At 40.3% G+C, this 25,559-nt stretch overlaps 1 protein-coding gene across 1 annotated transcript in view; it reads right to left on the reverse strand.

Moving 5' to 3' along the window:
• Positions 1-25,559, reverse strand: part of Asxl1 (ASXL transcriptional regulator 1) — a 70,827-nt gene that overhangs the window by 42,584 nt on the left and 2,684 nt on the right. Inside the window, exons 2-4 of the mRNA XM_057780995.1 lie at positions 21,944-22,026; positions 19,797-19,799; positions 17,470-17,578 (exon numbers count right to left, since the gene is read on the reverse strand). Of these exons, the coding sequence (XP_057636978.1) occupies positions 17,470-17,578; positions 19,797-19,799; positions 21,944-22,026 (195 nt within the window). The remainder of the gene's footprint in view (positions 1-17,469; positions 17,579-19,796; positions 19,800-21,943; positions 22,027-25,559) is intronic.

The raw sequence follows: 25,559 nt of genomic DNA on the forward strand, positions 1-25,559 counted from the left end.
GGCTTTTTAAACCTCAAAGCCGACGCCCAGTGATAGATCTCCAATAGGGTAACATCTAATCCTTCCCAAATAGTTCCATTCCTGGCAACTAAGCTCTAATATATGAGCCTATGGGGGCCATTCTCATTTAAACCACAACAGATGTGGGCTTTTCAGTTTACAAGAGAAAGAGATCACAGATAGAAGGAGACCTAACAGAAACTAGATAGTAACTAGCAGAAATGAGGGTAGCTTAAACCAGGGTCATGGCAGACAGAATGCCAAAGTCTGTGTATTTTGAAGGCAGCAAGAGTTGCTGATTACAAAGCGAGGGTGAGGAGTCACTCCAAAGCAAGTTTTCTATTTGAGCAACTTAAAAGACAAGGTTCTAGAGCCCTATGCTTTTCACATGCACTATTTTGTGTGCTTTTTCCTTTTTTTCCAAGGGACTTCTCTCCCCATCCTTTTCCCTTTTCACTGTCTATCATGAAGCTCACAAAAGGGAATGTACAGACAGTAGCGAATGAACAGTGCTTGAAAGAATCATTGTCTGCGCAGGATAACCCAAGACCAAGTTCTCGGTACAAATGAAGTTTATTTGCCCCCAGAGGGACAAAGAGGGGATAGAGAACAAGGGAGAAAAGGAAGGAAACAAGGGAGAGGGGGACAAGGATATTTGTCCCTGGAAGGACAAAGGACTGCCTCTGGATAGTGAAAATGGTGGTAGAGGGGAAACCCTAAGTTAGGATGAGATGTTTAATTTTAATTGTACATGTTAATTAGATGAGCGAAAGGGGCTTTTGATTATTGGACTTCAATACCTTGATAGTCAGCATTGGGGAGGACGTGGTCAAATAAGAAAATGGATCTTAAAAGATGGAATTCCATTATTACATAGTCAAGATGGGTGAAAAGCTATGGGAAAAATAATCACGACATAAGTTTTATGTGTGTTAATTCTGAGGTGCTATCACATATGCAAGCAAATACGGAGTATGTACGTGAATATACAGATCATATTTAAAAGTCATATACTCTCTCTCTAGCACCATGTATCTAGGTAGCAACCACTTCCCTACCTCTGCAAGAGACAAGTGAGATTACAAAACCACATGGCAATGAATTCTCCACCACTGAGTATGGCTCTCAATTGTTAAGCCTGAACCAAGAGCCACTGACATTAGATAAACAGTGCAAGATAAAAGATATGGCCTATAACACATGAGTCATTAATACCTATGTATTATGAAATCTTTCAGGTTTACATAGTGAGTTCCAGGTCACCTTAAGATGCACAGTGGGACCATGTCTCAAAAAAAAAAAAAACAAAAAACAAACCAGAACATTCCTGCTGCTGTAACAGGTTTTTTTCTCCTGTGGTTCTGGAATTCACTCTGGGTTTTATGTTAGCCAAGTTCTCTACCAATGAGCTATATCACTGGCCCCAAAAGCAAGGTAAAAAACTTTTTCATGTATTTTTCTACTATGTTTATTTGTTTAATAATACTGGTTTAACATTTTTCCTTTTGAGAAAGGATCTCATATAGCACAGGATAGCCTCTAACTCCCCATATAACCAACTATAGCTTTGAACTCTGATCTTCCTGATTCCATTTCCTGAGTATTGGGGTTTCAAGTGTGTCCCACCACATCCAGCTCTCAAAAGACATTTATTAAACTTTTACCATAACTACTTGAGATACAGCCAAAAGGAAGATAACATAGTACTTAACATAGCATCTCTGCCCAAGGCATAAACAGGAAAGATTTAACAGGCACTCAAACTACACGAACAGAAACTGTATACTTGTAAGTGGTAAGAAGTTCAGACCAGGAGACTAGAAATGACTCAAGAGATTCAAACCACTTGTTGCTCTTGCAGAGGACCAAAGCAAATTCCTAGCACCAACAAGGTGGTTCACATATATTTACAACTCCAGTTCTAGGAAATGGGATGCCCTCCTGATCTCCGAGGGCCTTAAGAAAACATGGTGCACATGCATACATTCAGATAAAACATTCACACATAAAATGAAAAAAAAAAACCCTAATTTTTGAAACCTTGTCTAGAAAAAAACAAAACAAAACTAATTTTTAAAAACAGAAGCTTAGACCCTAGAAGAAAATCCAATTATGGGCCACAGAAGGCTCTGAGAAACAATATAAATTGTCAGTTCTTAAACTATATAGCCAGGCAAAATGAAGATTTGATATCGAAAAGCCTAAAACTAAAGTATGAGAGATCCAAAGAACCGAAAGAAAGCCAGGGGTTGTTGAATGGGGTTTAGAACATTAATCAATGCCATGGGAACCACTGTCAAGTGTCAAACAAAAACAAGTCAGGATCACAAGATGTTTTAGGAAAAAACATCACTTTGACTATCATGTGAATTTTAAAAAGGAAAGCAATTGTTTGTCAAGGGGCAAAGTGGAAACAGTGGCCTAGACAGTATTTTAGTATTTAGTACAGGATGATAACAGACTATGATAATAGCATTGGGCATGGTGACTTCTCCATGGGGGGAAATTGAGTTTTTGTTGGCTTTTTGTTGTTCTTGTCTGTTTGGTTTGTTGTTGTTGTTTTTTTTTTTTGTTTTGTTTTTGTTTTTTTTTTGTTTTTTTTTTTTTTTGTTTTTCGAGACAGGGTTTCTCTGTGGTTTTGGAGCCTGTCCTGGAACTAGCTCTGTAGACCAGGCTGGTCTCGAACTCACAGAGATCCGCCTGCCTCTGCCTCCCAAGTGCTGGGATTAAAGGCGTGCGCCACCACCGCCCGGCTGGTTTGTTGTTTTTGATACAGAATCTCACTATGTCACTCTGGCAAGCTTGGAACTCACTATGCAAACCAGGTTAGTATTAAATGTTAGAGATCCTTCTGCCTCTGCATCCCAAGAGTTGAGATTAAAGGTGTACAACATCATACCTGGCTACGTTTGAAAAACAGAATTTTCAGGTAATACCTTCCAGAGAAAAACTAGCATAAAGAATTATCTGTAGCTCAAAAGAAAAGACTAAAACAAACAATCAACTAATAGTAAAGTACCCATTTCTAAAGCCACTGGTTCACCAAGACAGCATCCTTCCACACAAGATATCCTTCTTGGCTCCTTAAGCTTCTACTGCCTCATGATATCCAAATAATTTGAAATTGCTTCTCTCAAACATTTGAGAACCAACATGGTCAGCTAGAGCTTCGACTTCACACTCCAGAGAACCACTACAGCTGAGGTCCTATGCTCAGTTTCACACATTACTCGCCCCAGCTGCCAGCACAGATGCTGATGCATTGCCAGGCCTCCCTCTGAAATCTCACTGGAATGCTCTATGACTCATAACTCTTGCATCTGCACAGTTACAAAGCATTCATGTGAAAAATGCAAAAGTCTGCTGCCAGTTCAATTAGCACCTGGCTCCTTCGGACCAGAATGCAGTAGCAGACCCTGAATGCCTGGGTAGTTGATCCTGAGAAAATAACTTCTCTAGGAGGTCCTCTACAATCAGGGAGTCTCAAGAGCTCTTCTCAAGGAACAAATCTTTCAATGAATTTATAAATTTTATACTCTAGAACCTATCTAAGGTGAGATCTGGTCAAATCCCGAGTTGCCCTCAAAGGTATCTTCTCCAATGTTCAGTATAAACTGCTTGGTTTTTGTCTTAAAAAAAAAAAAAATTAAAAATTTTCACTTTATGTGCTCATACATGTATTATATGTGAGTCCATGACTGCATGTCACAGTGCACATGTAAAGGTGACTTGTTCTCCTTCCACTGTGTGGGTACTAAGCCATCTCCCCTGTCCACTTGACTTCTTTTGAATGGCACTAATTTCTCTAACAATACCATTCTTGTCTACAGATTTAAATATGCACACTTTGTCTAAAATACAGACTTTTAAAATATTTCTGCTCTGCTTTGTGCTGTCACTGTAAATCTGGCTAAAACTGCCAACAAGAACCACATAATTCCTGAGCTATATTGTCTTGAAAACTCCTCTGCCAAACTAATCAGATCATTACTTTTAAGTTCAACTTCAAAGACTCAAAACATCAACAAAACATAAAATATATTCTTTTTGAGACTAGAAAGTGCTTTAAATGAGAAGAAAGTACCACAGAAGCCCTGAGAGACGGCAGGGGCAGAGGAATTCCTAGAGAAAGAGACACAAGAGAAGGACAGAGCAGGATGAAAGCCAGAAGACAGTAGAGGAGAGCTGCATTCGTGCTGAATGGGGTGACATTTTCTTTTCATTTTCCTTAAGATTTACTCTTTCTTAGTTTGGCCCAAAGTTAATCATGACAGTAGAACACAAGGCAGGAGTATGAAGCAACTGGATGTACTGCATCCAGTCACAAGAGAACAAAGAATGTAGTTTAGAACCCAGACTAAGGAAAAAGTGAGATCTACATTTAGGATGTCTCTTCCCACCTTCATTTATCCAATTAACATAATCCCTCATAAGCATATCCCAACACTAAATAATCTTTCATAGACGTGCCTAGAAGCTTATCTTGGAGGAAATTCCAGACCCTGTCAAGTTAACAACACCAACTAGCTATCATACTTTACTTCTCTGGCATCAATTTTTTATGTGAGTTAGCCTTTCATCATTGGGACCAAAATACCTGACACAAACAACTTAAGGACTTTGGCTCAGTTTCAGAGGGCTCAGTGCATGGCTGCATGGTCCATACATTTGATGCTGAAAATATGTGGTAGAGGAAAACTGTTCACTTCATGCCAGAAGGTGAGAGCTCAAGTGTTATGCGATAATCTTTTTGTACAGTGTGAAGATGTGTCTATGCCAAAGTGCCTTCTGATTGGTTTAATAAAAGTTGACTAGCCCGAAGTTAGGTAGGAGGTATAGGTGAGACTGCCAGGAACAGAGGACACTGGGAAGAAGAAGGGCTGAGTCTCAGGAGTTGAGAGCAGACAAACTGTGCTGTGCTGAAAGAAGGTACTGGCACGTGGCAGAGGGTAGATAGGAAATATGGGTTTATTAAAATCTAAACTAGTAACAAGCCTAAGTTATTGGTCAAGCATGTACAGCTAATAAGTCTCTGTGTGGTTATGTGAGGAATGGCTGGCAGGTCAGAACTGATCAGAGGTCTAGATGGAAAACTCCACGCCTACAAGGAAGCGCAGTAAGTAGTCAGGGCAAGGTACAGCCTCCCCCCCCCCAAAGGAGATACCCCATTAACTGATTTTCCCCAATACTTCCCTAATTCCTACCTTTGAGCACATCTTAATAATGCCATCACATTAGGAATATATCAGATGATTATTAACTCATTCATTTAGTCTAGGTCTCAAGATGTAACCACCTCTGGAAACACCGTAACAGACACCTATCCCAAAGTGTGCTTTACTAAGATCTTTCCTAAGCATTTCTCAAGCTATCCAGTTGACAGGAATAACTATCATAGTGTGTTAAAATGAAGCTCTGAATTAACAAAGAAAAGTGACCCTATATGGCCTGTACAGTTTCTAAGATTGGTTGTCCATGTAAACATAGTTCTGGGCCAAAAGAACCACTTTGATGAACACGATACTATCTGGCTCAGATTTAGCTATGCACGAAGTACAATTTTTTCAGAATAAACAAATCCTTCTCCCTGAAGTCTGGTATGAAGAATCAAGATATTGAGTACAATTTCTACGCTGGCTGACCTCAAGAAAAACTTAAGCATTTTCTCAAACACAATCCTAAGGAAACACAGAATATATGGAATCTTTCTCCAAGAACCTCATACTTTAAAAAATAACAATTATGCCAAACAGTGGTGGTGTATGCCATTAATCCCAGCACTCAGAAAGGAGAGGCAGGTGGATCTCTGTGATTTGGAGGCCAGCTTGGTCTACGGAGTGACTTCCAAGACAAGTTAGGACTTTTTTCAGAGAAAGCCTATCTCAAAAAACCAAAATAAATAAATGAATGAATGAATACAACAAAATTTATAGTCCTTTTTTTGGGGGGGGGAGGGGTTGGTTTTTCGAGACAGGGTTTCTCTGTGGTTTTGGAGCCTGTCCTGGAACTAGCTCTTGTAGACCAGGCTGGTCTCGAACTCACAGAGATCCGCCTGCCTCTGCCTCCCGAGTGCTGGGATTAAAGGCGTGCGCCGCCGCCACCACCCGGCTTTATCGTCCTTTATTTATTTATTTATTTATTTATTTATTTATTTATTTATTTATTTTTGTTTTTCGAGGCGGTTTCTCTGTGGTTTTGGAGCCTGTTATCGTCCTTTTTTTAAAAAAAAAAAGCATCACTTTAGCAACAGACATTACCATGACATTTCTACCTCAAGTTCCCATCAATCACTCACTCCACTGTCAGTGTTTTCCTGCTATTTTTACCACCTCATTATCTCATAAGGCTCCAATAGCAGCAGTTAGACTGACAAAGTTCAGTTCTTTTCTGGGGCTGAGAACGCAGTTTAGTTGACAGAGAGCTTGCTTAGCACGCATGGGGTCCTCAGTTCTACCTCTAGTATGGCATAAACAAGGTATGGCAATGTTTATCTACCAGCATTCTGGAGGTGGAGGCAGAAGAAGATGGCTCAGCGGTTAAGAGCACTAGCTGCTCTTCAGAGGACTTAGGTCCAATTCCCAGCACCCATGTGGCAGCTCATAACTGTCTGTTACTCAAGTTCCAGGGGATCTGACACCCTCACACCAATACACATAAAATAAAATTAGGGAAAAAAAATATCTCAGCTCCTTCTCTAGCACTAAGTCTGCCTGAATGCTGCCTGTTTCTCAACATGACAATAATGGACTAAATCTCTGAACCATAAGCAAGCCACCACAATCAAATGCTTTCCTTATTAAGAGTTGTCATGGTCATGGTGTCTCTTTGCAGCACCAGAAACCCTAAAACAGGCATAAAATAGATTCTAACCAAGGCACTGAAAACAAACATGTCCCCTCTTGAAAATAAACTAGAAATTCAGACAACTGTACATAATCCTTTCAAGTACTCAAATATGTCTTACCAACTGAGGTTAAAACCAAGCTACTACTTGAACTAACCAGAGCAAATAGTACCAGTCTAACTGGCAATCCAAAAAGAGAGCAAGTTAAGGGTGTTTGCTGTACAAGCCTACCTGTGGTGGCTTGAATACTGGTTCCATAGTTGGCAGAACTATTGAGGAAGGATTAGGAAGTACTGCCTTGTTGGAGATGAGTCACTGGGGGAGGGCATAAAATTTCAAAAGATCACTGTCATTCCCAGAATATCTGTCTCCCTCACTTGTGAATAAAGACATGAGCTTTCACCTACTGCTTCAGCACCATACCTGCAAGCCTACCGGATGTAATGCTTGCTGCTAATGATAGCCATAGACTCTAGCCCTCTGAAACTGTAAGCCCCAATAGACTTTCTTCAATAAGTTGTCTTGGTCATGGCATCTTATCATAATAGTAGAAAAATAATTAAGACACCAATCACCTACGTTTGACCCCCAGAACCCAAGTAAAAGTGAAAGGAGAAAACCAACTCCACAAAATTGCTCTCTCACAGACACACATGCCTTCCCCCACCAAATAATAATAATTAAAACAGGTGAAGGAAAAAAAGTCACTTGCCAATGCCAAATACATCACAAAGAAAGCGAAGAAAATACCCATAGCTAGTTTACTGTTCATACAGAATGACCTATTCTAGATGCTAAAATGGCAAAGTCTTATTGGTGTTTAACCCAGAGTATGCAAAAGAGTTCTAAGGTACATGGAAGAAGCCTTAGCAGTTAAGCCATAAAGTGGCAATAATGGAAAACACAAGAGACGATGCCAGTTCCTCATTATTGTTTCAATCATAGCAATTTAAGTCTCTGTTTATATTTTACAGTTCCACTTTATGATATAAAAGGGCTTTACCTATTTTTGAGCTATCAATTGTAACTCTGCAGTATTGAGAGAAGTTTAAGTAATACAAGAAGTGCTTTGCTGCAATTCTGACCTTAATGGACTTCTACCCCAATGCTCTAGTTTTCTTTTAAGACATGGTCTCAAGGGCCTCAGACTCATGGTGTAGCTGAAGATGACTTTGAGCTTCTGATCCGGCCACTTCGACCCCAAGTGTGAGATTACAAGGAATGTGTATCACTATGCCCGTTTCCAGTGCTCTGGCACTGCCATACACCAACCACTCTTCTAACACAAAAAGAAGTCAACAATAAGAAATGTCAATAAAAAATTCATGGAGAATATTAAAAACTCAAATCAAATAGACATAACAAAAGTTCCTATCTCTAGCCAGGTGTGGTGGTGCATGCCTTTAATCCCAGCACTCAGGAGGCAGAGGCAAGCAGATCTCTGTGAGTTCAAGGCCAGCCTGGTCTACAAGAGATAGTTCCAAGACAGGCACCAAAGTTACATAAAGAAACTGGGGGGGGGGGATGGGATATGATATTCCTATCTCAGCTTGCTTTGAATAGTCCCTCTATTTTCATTTGTTAAAAACAGAATATGCAGATTTTAAGTTATTTCTTGCTGTTCAGTAAGTTAATACCTAAGAATACTGTTTTCTTGCCCCCATTGGAGAAGTTCTACCTAAAGCTATGAAAGAATCTGTTAACATTAGAAGTCAATCCTGGAGCTGAAGAGATGGTTCAGCAGTTACCAGCACTTATTACTGCTCTTGGAGAGAGCCCCAGTTCAATTCCCAGCACCCACATGACAGCTCACAAGCATCTGGAACTCCAGTACTAGGGGATCCAATGTCCTCTTCTGGCCTCTGTATCAGGTACACACATTGTGCACAGACATGCATGCATGCAAAACACCATACACATAAAGTAAAATAAAAGAAAATACAAAATAAATCTTTGTTGGAGCTAAAGAGATGGCCCAGTAGTTAAGAGGACTACTGGTTCCTACACAGAACCTAAGTTGTGAAAGCTCACAACCACCTGTAACTCTAGTTCTAAGAAATCCTGCCCTCTTTAACTTCTGTGAGCAGCAGGCACACATGTGGTGCTCTTACATACATGTAAGCAAACAATCATATACTTACAATAAAAATAAATCTTAAAGAAAAATTTTTGCATTTTAAGTAAAATTGACATTTTGAGAAATATGAAGTCACCAAAAGTTGCAAAACCTTAAGAAAAACTCTTTAAACTGTCACAATGAAAAGACACCAAATTCAAAGATGTGGTATGGATTCTAGCCCCTAACTCAGCTAGCTATGTGTACTGTCATACAAAGAGATGATTATAGATACAGCATTCCATCTGCTGGGAGTCCATTTTCAATCTGTAAAGTGAAAAACAGAATGGATGACTTGACATTCCTTCCTTCATTAAAATTTTAGGATTTTAAAGCATTAGGAAGAATACCTTTTCCCCCTAAGAGTTACAGGAAGCACAAAAGGCATTGTCTAAATACGCTTGATGATTTTTTTTTTTTAATGATTTGTCTTTATGTGCACTGGTGTTTTGCCTGCATGTATGTTATGTAGAGGTACAGACAGCTGTGAGCTGCCATGTGGGTGCTAGAGATTGAACTCAGGTCCTCTGGGAGAACAGCCAGTGCTCTTAACCACTGAGCCATCTCTCCAGCTCTATGCTGATGTACTTTAAAGGTACAATCAAAATGATTACAGTTCAAACTCTACACAAAAGTAATATAGTTTTAAAAATACTTAAAAAGTTTAAGGTCTTAATTATTACACTTTTAGAAATATTTATTTATTGGGGAGAGGCTATGTGCACGCACATGCCATAGCACCTATTCTCCAGCACCTCTGTGGAAATCAGAAGACAAATTCTCTTCTTCCACCACGGTAATCAGGAATGGTGGCAAGCACTCTTTACCTGCTAAGCTATTATGTTGGTTTAATGTTTTTCTTTCTTTAGCAATTAAAGGAAACCAGATTGAGGCCGCAGACTAACTTCTAATAACAGCTGAATAGATTTTGGAAAATCTCCAAAGAGGGCAAGAATAAAGAAAATTCTTAGATACTAACTTGCTGAACAGAAAAGAACATAAGCAAGTACGCTATTTATAGCACACAGAAACAAGCAGGAGAAAATACACAAGCCAGCTCAAGACAGCTACATCTTCAGGAGTTCTTCCCGGTAAGACACTGTCAGGGGGCTGGAGACATGGCTCAGAGGTTAAGAGCATTGCCGGCTCTTCCAAAGGTACTGAGTTCAATTCCCAGCAACCACATGGTGGCTCACAACCATCTGTAATGAGGTCTGGTGCCCTCTTCTGGTCTGCAGGCATACACACAGACAAAATATTGTATACATAATAAATAAATATTAAAAAAAAAAGACACTGTCAGACTAGACACCGAGCAACAAGATACAATTCAAGTTTTCCAGTCAGCAGCACTGACAAGTGTGAAGCCAGGCTTGAGGAACTTGAGAAACCAATATAGGCATGGATATCTGAAGGATGGTTACTGATTAAGCACAAGTATTAAGAAAGCAGTTCAGAGGACACACAGCCAACTAGAAGAGCAATGCCATCTAATTTGCATTTTACTTATTTTTTATTAAATTTTTTTTAATACAATCTTTTCTCATTTTACATAAGTATCCCTGTTCCCACTCCCTCCTCTCCTCCCACTTCCCACACCTTCCCTCCATCCTACTGCCTATTCAATCATTAGAAAGGGTAAGGCTTCCTATGGGGAGTCAACAAAGTCTGACACTACACTTTGAGGCAGGACTAAGGTCCTCCTCCCATATCTAGGCTGAGCAAGGCATCCATCCAAAAAGAATGTGCTCCTAGATGCCAGTTCAAGCACTAGGGATAAATCTTGGTCCCATTGCCAGTGGCCCCAGACTGTCCAAGCCTCACAACTGACTCCCACATTCAGTGGGCCTGGTCCTACGCAGGTTCTGTCCAGAGTCAGTGAGCTCTCACAAGATCAGGTTTCTGTGGGTATCACCACCATGGTCTTGACCCTTTTGCTCATATTATCACTCCCCCCTCTCTTGGGCTGGTCTCAGGTAGCTTGGCCCAGAACAATCTATCTCAGGATCCAGCAATATCACTTTTGAGCATATTACCAAACGGATGCACACTCATACCACAAGGACATTTGATCATAGCTGTGTTCATAGCAGCATTATTCAGAACCAGGAAACAACCTAGATGCCCCTCAACTGAAGAATGGATAAAGAAAATGTGGTACATTTCACAAAAGAGTACTACTCAGCAGTAAAAAACAAAGACATCTTGAAATTTGCATGCAAATGGATGGAACTAGAAAAAAATCCTGAGTTCCCTCACCAGATAGACAAACATGACATGTATTCACTCATAAGTGGATATCAGACATAAAGCAAAGGATAACCAGCCATAGTCCATGATCCCAGAGAAATGGGTAACATGGAAAACCCTAAGAAAAACATACAATGGATACCCCTGGGGAAGGGGAAACAGATAAGATCATCTGGGTGGGGGAAAGAGAAGGAAGGGTGAAAGGGGAAAAGAGGAAGGAGAACATGAGGGAATGGGATGATCAAGAAGGGGGAAGAACGGTGAGGGAAAGGAGAGCGATATCTTGATTGACGGAGCCATTAAAGAGCTATAGAGAAACATAGCGTTATGGCTATTCCGAAGAATCCACAAGGATAACCCCAGCTTAGACTTTAAGCAACTGCGGAGAGGACGCCTAAACTGGCCTTCCCCTGTAATCAGTTTGATGACTACCTTAATTGTCATCATACAACTTTCAACCAGCAACTGATGGAAGCAGATAGAGAGATCTATAGCTAATTTGCATTTTAAGAGACCACTGCTTGTCATATACCTACTAATGAACTTCTGATACTACTTTTCAAATGGCAGCAGCTATGATTTTATCCTATCTAAATCCAGACTCTACACTCATTCTTTCCTTTGTATCCAATTGTTGTAATAGGAAGCAGCGGGCCACTTCCTGCCGCCCGGCTAGCTTTACCCAAAATAATTACACGGAAACTGTATTTTTTTAAACATTGCCTGGCCCATTACTTTCAGCCTCTTATTGGCTAGTTCTTATATATTGATCTAACCCATTTTTAATAATCTGTGTAACACCACAAGGTGTGGCTTATCTAGCCTACATCCATCTCGGGTCAGAAAATCATAATTCTGAACTGTTGGTACAGAGCTCTGTGTATAAATTTCAATTGTAGTTATAACATTGTAAGACTGAAACGAGCTGGGTGCTGGCGGTGCACTCCTTTAATCCCAGAACTAGGGAGGTAGAGGCAGGAGGATCTCTGAATTCGAGGCCAGGCTAATTTTGAGTTTGGGGTTAGTCAGGGCTATACAGAGAGACTCTGTCTAAAAGAAACAAAAGCAAAATCAAACCAGCAAAAAATAAAAGAATACAATTATCTGCTTTCCTTTTTCCTCTAATGAAAATGACTGCTTTTGCTTGTGTTTGTCCTAATAGGGACTGGCATAGAGTCTCATACAGTCTAGGTCCGTGATAGAGGAGGGTCATTTGTCTATGTGTTACTTTCATTGGTTAATAAAGAAAACTGCTTGGCCTGATAGGGCAGAATTTAGATAGGCGGAGTAGACCGAAAAGAATGCTGGGAAGAAGGGAAGTAAGGCAGCCGCTATAGCTCTGCTCTCCAAGACGGACGCAGGTTAAGATCCTTTCGGGTAAGCCACCACCTTGTGGTGCTACACAGATTATTAGAAATGGGTTAGGCAAGTTATGAGAATTAGCCAATAAGAGGCTAGAGCTAATGGGCCAAGCAGTGCTTAAAAGAATACAGTTTGTGTGTTATTTCGGGTATAAAGCTAGCCATGCAGGAGCCAGGTGGCAGGACGCAGCCCGCCGTTCCTACTACAGGTCTGCATTCTACCATGAACTGTTTCTCCACCCCAAACTGCTCCCTGTTGTTATGCTTGTACACAACATAAGCACATGTGCAGGTGTGCCCTTGAGGAGGCCAAAGGAGAACGTTAGCTCCTCTGCTCTATCACTCTCCATCTCACTCCCTTGAGATGCAGTCTCTCAGTGAACTTGTAGCTAGGCTGGCTAGGCCAGCAAACCATGTTCCTGTCTCTAAGCCAACACAGTGCTAGGGTTACAGGCAGGCATTCACAGTCATGCCTAACTTTTTACATGAGTGCTGGGGATTTGAAATCAAGACTTCACGTTTGGGGCAGGTGGTAGTGGGGTACACTTTTAATCCCAGCACTCAGGAGACAGAGACAAGTGGATCTACATGAGTTCGAGGCCAGCTTGGCCTACAGAATTAGTTACTGTACATGGTCCAAAACTACACAGAGAAACCCTATCTCAAGGAGAAAAAACAAAACTTCATGATTGGGCAATAATTTTTTTTTTTTTTTTCATTTTTCGAGACAGGGTTTCTCTGTAGCTTTGATGTCTTTCCCAGAACTAGCTCTTATAGACCAGGCTGGCCTCGAACTCCCAGAGATCCGCCTGCCTCTGCCTCCTGAGTGCTGGGATTAAAGGCGTGCGCCATCACTGCCCAGTTCCCTGTAGTTTTAAAGCCTGTCCTGGAACTAGCTCTTGTAGACCAGGCTGGCAATAATTGCTCTTAACTGAGCTATGTCCTTAGCTCCCCAAACAGGTGCTCTTTTTGTAATGTAAGGATACACAGGTGTAGTCCTCTACTTCTTGTTATTGTTTTATTATTAGTCATTCATTTTATGTGCGCTTTGCCTGCATGTATGTCTGCACCACATGCATGCTTGGTGCCCTTGGAGGTCACAAAAAAAGGCACTAGAAACCGTAGAACTAGAGTTCTAGAAGGTTGTAAGGGACCACAAAGGTGCTGAGAATCAAACATTGGTCCTCTACAAAAGCAGCCAGTGTTCATAACTACTGAGCCATTCCTCTAGTCCTGCTTTCTTACCAAGGTGTTTTTCCACATTCGCGATACTGTAAGGCTGGGCATGATGACAATTTCAGCACTTGTAAGGCAAAAGTAGATCTCATGTTCCAGATCAATTTGGGCTAATTTGCTCAAGGCCAGCCTAAGCTACAAAGACAGTATCTCCAAAACAAGAATATTCTATGAAATAGAAAACACAGCAATAAAAACTCTTTTAAAGCTGGGCAGTAGTGGCGCACACTGGGGAGGCAAAGGCAGGCGGATCTCTGTGAGTTCCAGGCCAGCCTGGTCTACAAGAGCTAGTTCCTGGACAGGCACCAAAGCTACACAGAGAAACCCTGTCTCGAAAAACCAACACAGCAACAATCTACTAACTGAATTAAACAAATAGCAGGAGTCTTTAACTATATATTCTGTGGCTTTCAGGTTTTTTTGATTTTTTGTTTTGAGTATAGGGTCTCTTGTAACACAGACTCAAACTGACCTTACTATGGAGTCAAAGATAATCTCCAACTTTGGTTCCTACTTTGACGTCCACTGTGCTAGGATTACAGGAACTCATCACCATGAGTGGCTCATCTGTTTCCAGATAGTAATATCAATTATAGTTTAGGTTATAAGGAGACTTTTACTACTTTGTTGCATTTTCTGCAACATTTACATTAATTGCTTTAGTAAGTCAAAAACATAAGGTAATTATCCAAATTGAAATTCTATCAAAATCACAAGATATGAGCTACATGCCTGAGGTAGATTTAGGAATAGTTTTGCTAAAATTATGAGCAGCAGAGCCTGGTGGCATACAACTTTAACATCAGTGCCCTGGAGGCAGAAGTAGGGAGGTCTCTGAGAATTCAAAGTCAGCCTAGTCTACAGAGTGAGTTTCAGGCCAGTCAGAACTACACAGTAAGAGCCTATCTCAAACTGAAAAAAAAAAGAGAGAGAGAAAGGTAGCCAGGCACGGCAGCACACACCTTTAATCCCACTCAGGAGGCAGAGACAGGCGGATCTCTGTGAGTTTGAGGTCAACATAATTTACAGAGTTTCAGGACACCTAAAGATGTAAAGAGAAATCCTGTCTTGAAAAAAAAAGGAAAAACAAATAAATAGGGGAAAAAAGCAATTATTTATTATCACATGTCAAAAAGGATGTCTTGTTTTTGCACACATGTCTGTGGAGAGCAAACCAACGACCTTCCGTGTCATACCTCTAAAGTATACTCAGGGGGAGCTCTATCTTAACAACAAAAGGAAGCCAGGCATGGTAGCTCTCCTGTGTAATTCCAGCACTTAAGAAGCGGCTGACACAGGCGTGTCTCCACAAGTTCAAGGCAGGCCAGGGCTTCATAGAGACCCAGTCCTTAAAAAATAGCCCACAAGATTGCTCACTGGGTAAAGACTTGCCAGAAGCCTGGCAACCCGACTCTATAAATCTGTCTGAGCTCCACATGTGTGCTGTACAGAAGTATAAGCCTTTAATCCTGGCAGAGATAAGTAGATCTCTATGAGTTTGGGACCAGCCTGGTCTATATATCAAGTTCCAGTTCAGCAGGAACTACACAGTAATAAACAGAGAGCTGACAGTGTGGCTCAGGACAGAATTCTTGTTTAGCCTGCAAAGGGCCCTGGCATCAATTCCCAGCACAAGAAATGGGGGACAACAAAAAAAGAAAAAACAGTAAAGGGACAGAATAGGGGAAAAAATTTTAAGTAAAACAAAACAGTACATGACTGTAACCCTACCATTCAGGAAGTAAAGACAGGAGGACTGGCATGGGCTAGAAATTTATATGCTTTCTCATAATTAAAACAAAAGCTATACAAACAAAAAAGTCAAAATTACTAGTAATAAATATTTAGAAAACAGAACAAAATACTAAACATGGAAAATTTCCAGTTGGGTACATATAGTTCAGTGGTAGGGCTTACCTACCATGTTATAGAAGGTCCTGGGGTCAATTATCAGTCTCATAAAACTAACAAAGCAGAAAGTTGCCTGGCTATTCAGGAAGCTAAACAAAGAGGATCTCTTGAATAAGGATCATTGGAGCCTCTTAGTTTAGGGCTTAGCAAAAAGCAAACTCCTGCATCAACAAATATTTCATGTACACAAACCTACTGAAAGAACAAGTTATATAATTTGTATTTATTCAGATTATTTAAAATTTTTTAATTATTTTCTTATCAAGTAAACAAAATTCATAGGAAGAAAGTGCACATGTATGCATTTTAAAATACATTATGGAGCACTAAAAGGATCAGCAAATTTTAGTGTTCCTATAGTTACCAAGTCATCTTTTATCTAAATAAGATCACTCAACTAAGTCCTACTAAAATAAAATTGCCCTGCTTTCCACTTTTGTAAATAAAATAAGCACTTGTTTAATGGTTGAAAATGGGTGTCAGAGATGGCTCAGAACTTAAGAGCACCTGTAGCTTTTGCAGGGAAAGGGATTTAGTTCCCAATACCCATATGGCAGCTGATAATGATCTGTATCTAATTCCAGTTCCAGTGCCCTCTTCTGATCTCTGCCAGCATCAGACAAACATGGTACAAGCACACTTCCACATAAGAGTAAACCTTGCAAGGCATGGTGAGATACACCTTTAATCTCAGCACTTAGGAGACAGAGACAGGTGGGGGCTACATAAGGAGCCCCTGTTTCAAACTAAAATAAATGAACATTCAGAAAATAGCCTCCTCAATTTGTTTGTGCATAGTCCAAGGTTGTTTTCCTGCTACTATGTTAACTGAACAGTTATGACAGAGCCACTATGTCAACAAAATCTAAGTTATCTATTATTAGCTCTTTACATGTTTTCAGACTGTGATCTAAATGATTGCCAAATATATCAGAAATGACAGAAAAATAATTGCTTACTCATTTCAGCCCAATTATTTAAGGTTTATTATGAGCTTCTTTGTAATGATTAAATACTGATAGTCACATTGTGGTTACTTTCCACAGAGTAGGTATTACATTAGTTGCCCAGTAATTTATCCCTCACAATATTATTACAAACAAAATCTTCACTAAGGCACGTTAGCAATTACCACTACATACACTCGTCTTTCAATTACATATAACCTACTAAGGTATATAGAAGCAAAGCTGAACACAAAAATAAAAGCTGATAAACTTCACTCCTAATAGTCTATTCACACCACAGCATCCCAAAGAACCATTAAGGACAAAAGCAGCAGTGTTATTAGGATTGCATACTAGGAAAGACAATCCATCAGCACCATTCCAAACCTACCAGGTTTTTCTTATGCACATTAAAAATTTTGAGAACCGACCAGGTTGTGGTGGTGCATGCCTTTAATCCCAGCACTCAGTAAGCAGAGGAAGGTGTCTCTCTGTAAGAGGTCAGCCAGGTCTACAGAACTAGTTCCAGGACAACCAAGGCTACACAAGGAAACCCTGCCTCAAAACAACAACAACAACAAACCAATAAACAAACAAACAAAATAAAGTAGAAATGTTGTGAAATGGGAAGAAAGAACCAGGTGTTAAAGTCAGGCAGAGTGGTGCACAACTTTAATCCTAGCACTTGTGAGGCAGAGGCAGGAGTTCGAGGCCAGCCTAGTCTATAGAACAACCTCCAGGACAGCCAAGGCTCAAACAACAAAAAAAACATTTTGAGAATTTTGCACCAAAAGATCATTTTACCTTGAGTGTGAAAAGGCTAATTCGGCCGGGCAATTTATAAAATAGTCCTTCTCCTCCTCTTGAATTGGAATGTAGCATGGCATTGAGGCACGCGAGAGGGGATGTCCCACTGTAAAACATGAAAAGATGAAAATGGGTCACAAAAATCAGTTTCTACTTATCAAACACCCAGCTGTAATTCACTTTCAAACCAAAAAGCAAAGCAAGCAATGCAGGAGCAACGATGCTATTACGAAAGCAGAAGATAAGCAACTAAAGTCGACAGAAATCCCAATCAGAGCGTCTAGGCTGTAGTGCATGGTAATTTAGAGTACATACCAAGCACATCTTTAGTGTTTCCTGACAATACAAACTGAATTCTCAAGAAATTTAGGGAGTTCAGCAGTTAAGCTTACTGCAAGCCAGGCCTGGTAGCACACACCTTTAATTCTAGCACTCAGGCAGGAGCAAGTGAATCTCTGAGTTTGAGGCCAGCCTGATCTACAGAGTAAAAAAAACTGTTCCTGTCTTGATGAAAAAGAAAAAGAAAAATGAGTAGGTTTGCTGCTTTTGAAGAGGACTAGAGTTCAGTTCTTGGTACCCATGCTGGATGTCTCATAACAGTTAACACTTAGGTATAGGGGCTCCCATACCCTTTTCTGGCCTCCAAGGGGTACTGACATACACACGCTTCAGAGTGTACCTATATATACATACCACACACACATGCATATTCACAAATTAAAAATGAAAAATGTCCAAGCTGTATGTTAACAAATTTTAAACGCATTATCTTGACCAGGTATGCTGGCTCGTTCTTGTGACCTCAGCACTCAGGAGGCTGAGAAAGGATGCCTACCACAAAGCCGATGCCACAGAGTCAGTCACAGGCCACTCTAGTTATATTATGAGAATCTACTCAAAAACAGAAACAAATAAACCTTAATAAAATTTTACTATTATAAACAAGTATTTTCAGCTAGGCGTAGTAGTGCATGTATTTACTTGCAGCACATGAGAAGCAAAGGCAGGTGATCTCTGGGAGCTTGAGGTGAGCCTGGTCTATCTAGCAGAGCTCCAAGGCAGCTAGAGCTACATAATGGAACCCCATATCAACTAAAAAAAGACAGTATTTTGGTTACTGGGACCAGAGAGATGGCTCAGCAGTTAACTACACTTGCTTTCTCTTGCAGAGGACTAGGCTCAGTTTCCAGCACCCTTATCAGGCAGCTCACAGCAGTTGTCAGTAACTCCAGTTCTAGGAGCTGACACTTTTTTCTGGCCTCCATGAATACACACACACACACACCAACAAGATTTGGTCAGCGAATGGTTCATCAGGTAAAGGCTCCTGACACCAAGTCTAAAGACCTCAGTTTTATTCCTAGGACCTATATGATAGAAGACCTGAACCAACTCCTGTAAGTTGTCCTCTTACCTCTACATCCCCTTTTCCAATAGTATCTAAAGTAAAATGTAATAAACATTTTGAATAAAAACCACATTTCCCAGTATCTACACTGAGCTGTATGAAAATAACAGACTCAATGGCACTGTATCCCTGTAATAAGCTCCCACTTTATTGTTGCACTTGAGTATTTTCTAATAAAAACACACAAAAATGTTTTTTTTGTTGTAAAAGGGAATGGATGAGTCTTATCTACAGACTTCATTTGCAAAGAAAAAGACCATCAAAAGGATTTAGTAAGTAATATTTGAACATCTAACTAGATAGTATATTAAGTTCCATGGTCCCTGCCACAACAGTAAGTTACAAAATGACTTCATGAGACAGAGGATACTTACTGAAACTTTTTTTTTTTTTTTTTGGTTTTTCGAGACAGGGTTTCTCTGTAGCTTTGGTGCCCGTTACTTACTGAATCTTATAACAGAAAAAGGTATCAAAAATAGACAAGTGCCTATTATCATTAAATTTGTCACTAGAATGTTAATACTATGATTCACCGGTGCATGTTTTCTTCCCTCTCCTCGGTATGTTTAAAAATAAAAGGTATCTTAAGCCCCTATTTTTCAAAACTAGCAGCCCTAATTTACATAGTGTTAAAAATAAATTGAGTGTAAAAAAGACATTAAAAAAACAATTATTCTGCTTTGAAACACACTGGATGCTAAAAATAACTAAACAACAAAAAAGTCACTAAAAGCGAGCTGGTGTAGAATCTATAACATCAAATGGCTGTGCTAGCATCTCCTACAAGGGGCATAACACATTGACAAGTCCTTCTGTGACTCCTACACACAACATCTATCTACAATGACAGAGCTTCTCCCTCATCCTGAATGCTACAATTCCTAGAACAAAAAGCAGAAACAAGGGAGTAATTTACCTTCTACAGGCATAGTGATCCAACGGCAGGGCGGACATCAACATGATGGGAAATGGCCCAAGAAAAAAGAAAAAAGCACAATTATCACATTGCAAAGTGCATCAGGTCCAAGTCAAACAGATGGACTACAGGCAACTCTAAGCATCCCTCCCCGTAAAACATTAAAGAATATGTGACCTGAGTAATGTGAACAACTTTCATCATTTCAAGTGACTACAATTTCCTTAGTCACATAATATACTAACGCTTAGGGCTGAGGAGAAAAACTCATTCAATAAAGTACTTGACAAACAAGCACTTAGACCAGACTTCATACCCCAAACCCCACCTGATAAAAAAAAAAAAATGCAAGTGTGGTATCCAGGGGCTTGTGATTCCACTGCTAGAGAAACAGATACAGGCTTGGTAACAAATCAGCGCAGCCTAATTTGCAAGCGTAGGTCCCAGTTAAAGACCCCTTTTCTCAAAAAACAAGGCAGAATGTCATCCAAGGTTGTTCTCTGGTACACAAACGTATGCAATATCCCCCATTATCAAAAATGCTGTTTGTTCCGAATTCCCAAAAGGAACTGTTGTTATACACACTCCTCTTTCCTTACTTAAATAAAAAAGAAAATAGCTGGAGAGATGGCTCAGTGGTTAATAGCACTGGCTGCTCTTCCAGAGGACCTGGGTTCAATCTCCAGCACACACATGACAGCTCACAACTGCATGTAATTCCAGTTCTAGCAGTTCCAATGCCCTCTTCCGGCCTCCATGGGCACTACATGAATACAATGTACAGATATACACTCTGGTAAAACAAACAAAACAAATACAAGGAATTTTTTTTTTTTTAATTTAAGCAGTGGTGACACACATTAATCCCAGCACTTGGAAGTAGAGACAGAAAAATCTCGAGTCTGAGGGCAGCCTGGTCTACAGGTGAGTTCCAGGACTCTGATACACAGAAAAACCCTGTCTGGGATGGGGAGGGGGATTTTAAAAGAAGGGGTTCGGATAAATGGTGAGAAGAGAGGAGAATCAAAAACAACCCCTGGTTTTCATGCCTCCAGTTACTTCTGTGTTTCTTACTTGTTTCCTCTCCAGGAAAACATTATAACAAATTCAAGGTTACTCATTAGCACATTTTAAAGAATAATTATTTATGTTCATTGATGTATGTCTGCGTGAGGGTGTCAGATCTTGGAGTTACATACAGTTGTGAGCTGCCATGTGGGTACTGGGACTTGAACCCAGGTCCTCTAGAAGAGCACTCAGTACTCTACGGAGTCATCCTCCAGCCCCCTCATTAGTACATCTGTATCAGGAAAGACTAGACCAGCTAGTTGTGGGTGGCATGTGTCTCTAATCCCAGCACTTGAGAGGTGGAAACATGAGGATCACCATTCAAGGCAAGCCTCAGCAGGCCAGTAAGTTAGAAACCACCCTGCGCTATAAGAGACTGTCTCAAAAAACAAGAAAGAATGACTAAGTCTTTGAGTACCCAGAGGGTTTTTATGCCACTGAGACCATCTTTCTTGACTCCAAAAGGAAAAGACATCTGTGGTATGGCAAAGAAAAGCATAGAGAAAAGAGCATATATGGGCTTGCTCCTTCTCTAGTACTAAAACTTGTAAAATAATAGCGTATGAGAAGCCAGGATGGTGAGAACCTCTAAAAAAGAGAGAGAAGTGTGCTAGAGAATTTATCTGATTCTATTGAAGAAAGATAAGAACCTAACTCTAGGGCTGGAGAGATGGCTCAGAGGTTAAGAGCATTGCCTGCTCTTCCAAAGGTCTTGAGTTCAATTCCCAGCAACCACATGGTGGCTCACAACCATCTGTAGAGGGGTCTGATGCCCTCTTCTGGCCTGCAGGCATACACACAGACAGAATATTGTATACATAATAAATAAATATTAAAAAAAAAAAAAAGAACCTAACTCTAGCTGAAGGTCAAGACCTAGGTGAAGTCTTGTGAAAGACACTGTATTTCTGATGAAAATAAATGGATGTTCTCCCATCCCACTCCCACCCTCCACTCGGAACACACAACACTACCATCAGATACAGAATCACAGATAGATCAACAGGTGGACTTACTACTGCATATCACAGACACATGTCTTGTGAAGCCCTCACTTAAGTAACAAGAGCAATACAAACCTCATTTCCTTCAGTCCTTCTGCCTCTATGACCTGCAGAATCTGTTTTGGTGTCATTGGAGCATCCGAGTAGTTTTCTAACACCTGAAGAAACATAAACGTCCTGACTTCAGTGTGAAAAGGTCCATTACATTCATCAGTCTGCACCGTGGTTGGTAGTACTGCTCTGCAGAGCTCTCAGGGACAGATAAGATTACCACAATCAAAATGACTTTGGTGTTGGGGTGTGGCTCAATGGCTTGGCATTAAAACAATTACTTCAGAAATTACATTCTTATCAGTATATTGAAAATTAAATGCAATTAGATAAAAATACCAATTACGTGAAACATTCAAATCTAAATTCTAAGGATAGCTATTTTAACATCTATGTGTAATAAGTAGTATGCAAAATCTTAGTAGCAGCTCTGGGAACTGCAGGAGCTAATGTTGTTAAAACATAAAATATAGACCAGGTGTGGAGGTGTACTCCTTTAGTCCCAGCATGCAATCTCTTGTGAGGCCTATCTCAAAAGATAAAAGCAACCAACAACAACAAAAAAATATTGCTGCAAAGTATATATTAAAATGGAAATTCATTCAAATTTTCTTTCCCAAGGAACTTCCAGGCCAAGAATGGTGGCACATGCCTTTAATCCCAGGAAAAGCAGATTGATGTCTGTGGGTTCAAGGCCAGCCTGGTCTTGAACTCAAGACCAGCCAAGCTACATAATGACACCGTGTCTTAGAAAAAAGTTCTGACTAATACCCATATGGATATGTGTGTGTATATATACACAGGTTTTTTGTTGTTGTTGTTGTTGTTGTTCTGGATACAGTCTCACTATGCAGTCCAAGCTGGCACAGAACTCACTTTGTAGACTAGGCCAGTCAAATTCATAAAGACCCACCCACCTGTCTCTGCTTACCAAGTGTTGGGATTAAAGGTGTACACCCCAACACTGGGCTGAATGTTCAGTTTTGTTCTGAGACAACCTAGGCTAGTTCTGAACTTGCCATGCAGCCAAGGATGACCTGAAGTCTTGATTCCATTGTCTCTACCTCCCAAGGGCTTACAAGAATATGCCATGTCCATCTTCAGTTCTTTTCCATTACACTATGAAATTCTGGGGTTGACTGCCACAGTACGTTTTGGCACTTGACTACATGATGCTATGGTTCTATGTGTGACAGTGACATATAACAAAACCGTAAGGAACCTAATGTCCTATTTGTGTTAGTTCATCTGTAACTAATCAGCACTTCCTCAGCAACTGCAGTTCTCACTCTAAGACGCTGAGCTGTTTCAGCAATGTTCCTCTTCAAAGGAAGGAAAAGAAAGACATCATCTTACTTTCTACACCTGTGCAGCTGCTTCAAGCACCCAAGCTCTACCTACCTTCCTAAAAAGACAAGCAGGAAGTTCCAAAGGAATGCCACAGAAAACCTTGTCACTAAAGGAAATCAAGGTTTGGAGAAGTGAGCACTAAAACAAAACTTCTACTCTTCCTCCTTGGCCTCTCTAATTTTTACATTGCTCCTGGATAATGTGTCAATTACTAACACTTATTCTAATGCTGAGGAATCTGATCCTATCTACCTCTAGTCCTGACTTTCTCCCAAGCTTCAGACTCAAGTAGCTCTAACTCCTCGGTCTAGCTGTCCATTTTTTTTTTGTTGTTGTTTTTTTTGTTTTGTTTTCCGAGACAGGGTTTCTCTGTGGTTTTGGAGCCTGTCCTGGAACTAGCTCTTGTAGACCAGGCTGGTCTCGAACTCACAGAGATCCGCCTGCCTCTGCCTCCCAAGTGTAGCTATCCATTCTTAATTTGTTCTACTCTAATTCACCTCAGCCTGCCCTTTCTCCCTATATTCCCTACCTTGGTTGGCACTCAAATCACCTAATTTAGCAACACATGTGGCACCCTTCACTCTCATCTACCTGGTTCACGACCACAGCCAATGACACAACTTAACAGCCTAGCCTCTTCCATATATTCATGGTAAGGCCCTGTTTTCCTAAAATCCACCCCTATTTGTGATTGTCCCTCATTTAAAACCAGGAAACACCTGCTTTGTGCCAGGCCAAATTCTAGGGATCTTGAGCCTACCTTCATCAGGGTTCTATTTTAAATCATCCTCAATAACTCTGCCTGTCATTCCACATGCAGAAGAAGGTAAGTTTCCAGAGCCCACCCTGCCTCCCACTAAAGCACAGGCTTTAGAATCAGGCCAAGATTTAAATTCTAGTCTCTAACCTAAAGCAAGTACCTAGGCAGTCTGAGTCAAAGGTCCTCTCTCACTCTTCAAGTATTTGGAGTTCTTCTCTCTGATTAAAGAGCACTTAAATAGGGACCTGTAGGTGCTCAGAGGCTGGGCACACAAGTCCCCCACAAGACTACCAGACTAACTCACTAACACTTCCTGCTTCTGCACCAGTGACTATTCTTTGCCCCACCCCAACTACACACTTTGCAAATGTTTGTATCCATTCTTTGTTTTCTCTCCTCCCTCAGCCATTCTTCTTTCATCAGCTCCTGCATGTATAGGCTCCTCTGTGATAGGCCTCCCTACCTTACACTGACCCTACAAGACTCAAGTCAAAAAGTACCTTCCTTTTGGAAGCAGTTCCCAATCTACGCCAGGCCGACTCCAATCTCTTATGGTATTCCCACTGTTCCACAGTACAAGTAATTATCTCCCAAGCCAGGAGACTTCAAAGGGGAAGTGAGAAACTAATCATATTTATTCCTAAACAAGAGGCAAAAAGTAAGATATCCATTTAAATCTGTGCATCTCCAGTAACACATACACCTGAAGTTCTATTCAAGGATCTGAATACCCATCTCCAAAAAGCTACAAGCTCCTCCTCTTTATAGATTACCCAAGTGCCAACAGGCAAGGCTGACTTAACAAACCTACAATAAACCTACATGCTACTAATGTCCAGTTACAAGATACCACCTCTTTGATACAAGCTGAGTTAGCAATCTTCCCACAAACATTTTTTAGAGAAGCATGACTCTGAAAAAAATATCTACCAATTATTTAAATAGTAGCCAGGAAGAGCTTGAGAATCTCAAAACAGAAGAAAATTCTAAAGAGAAGTTACACCTAAAGATACAAAGTATTCATTTTCATTACAATTGCATATGCCACTAGCTTTCAGAACACCCCTGCAGTGTTCTAGTCCCCAGGCTTTCTCTATAGACTGCACATTTTTTTGAAGGAAATAAAAAAGTTAAAAGGAAAAAAAAGTTTGATGTAAGAATGGTCAGTCATAAATAAGTTTAAGAAAGAAATCTACTGAAGAATTGTACTCAATTTAAAGGGAAATCCCCTTGGCTGTTTTTCCCAAATTGTTCCTAACAAGCAGGCACATTTACCCTTCTCTACTTCAGACAGCTAGAACCACACTAAAAGGCATCTGAGAGAAGAATATCCACTTCTTAAAACAACTGCAAAAAAATAAAAATAAAAAAAAATCTACAGGGATGAATTCTCGGCTTTCCTCCACCAAAACAGCATTTAAAAGATTATCTTCTTGCCAACCTGAGTGAAGCCAAGAGAAACTAGAAACTTCCACCTGACAAATGCATGTGGTCATCATACACACTTTAAATTCAACTGTTAAAAGTAGT

Source organism: Chionomys nivalis, chromosome 9 (genome assembly GCF_950005125.1).
Source record: "Chionomys nivalis chromosome 9, mChiNiv1.1, whole genome shotgun sequence".
NCBI classification, from domain to species: Eukaryota; Metazoa; Chordata; class Mammalia; order Rodentia; family Cricetidae; genus Chionomys; species Chionomys nivalis.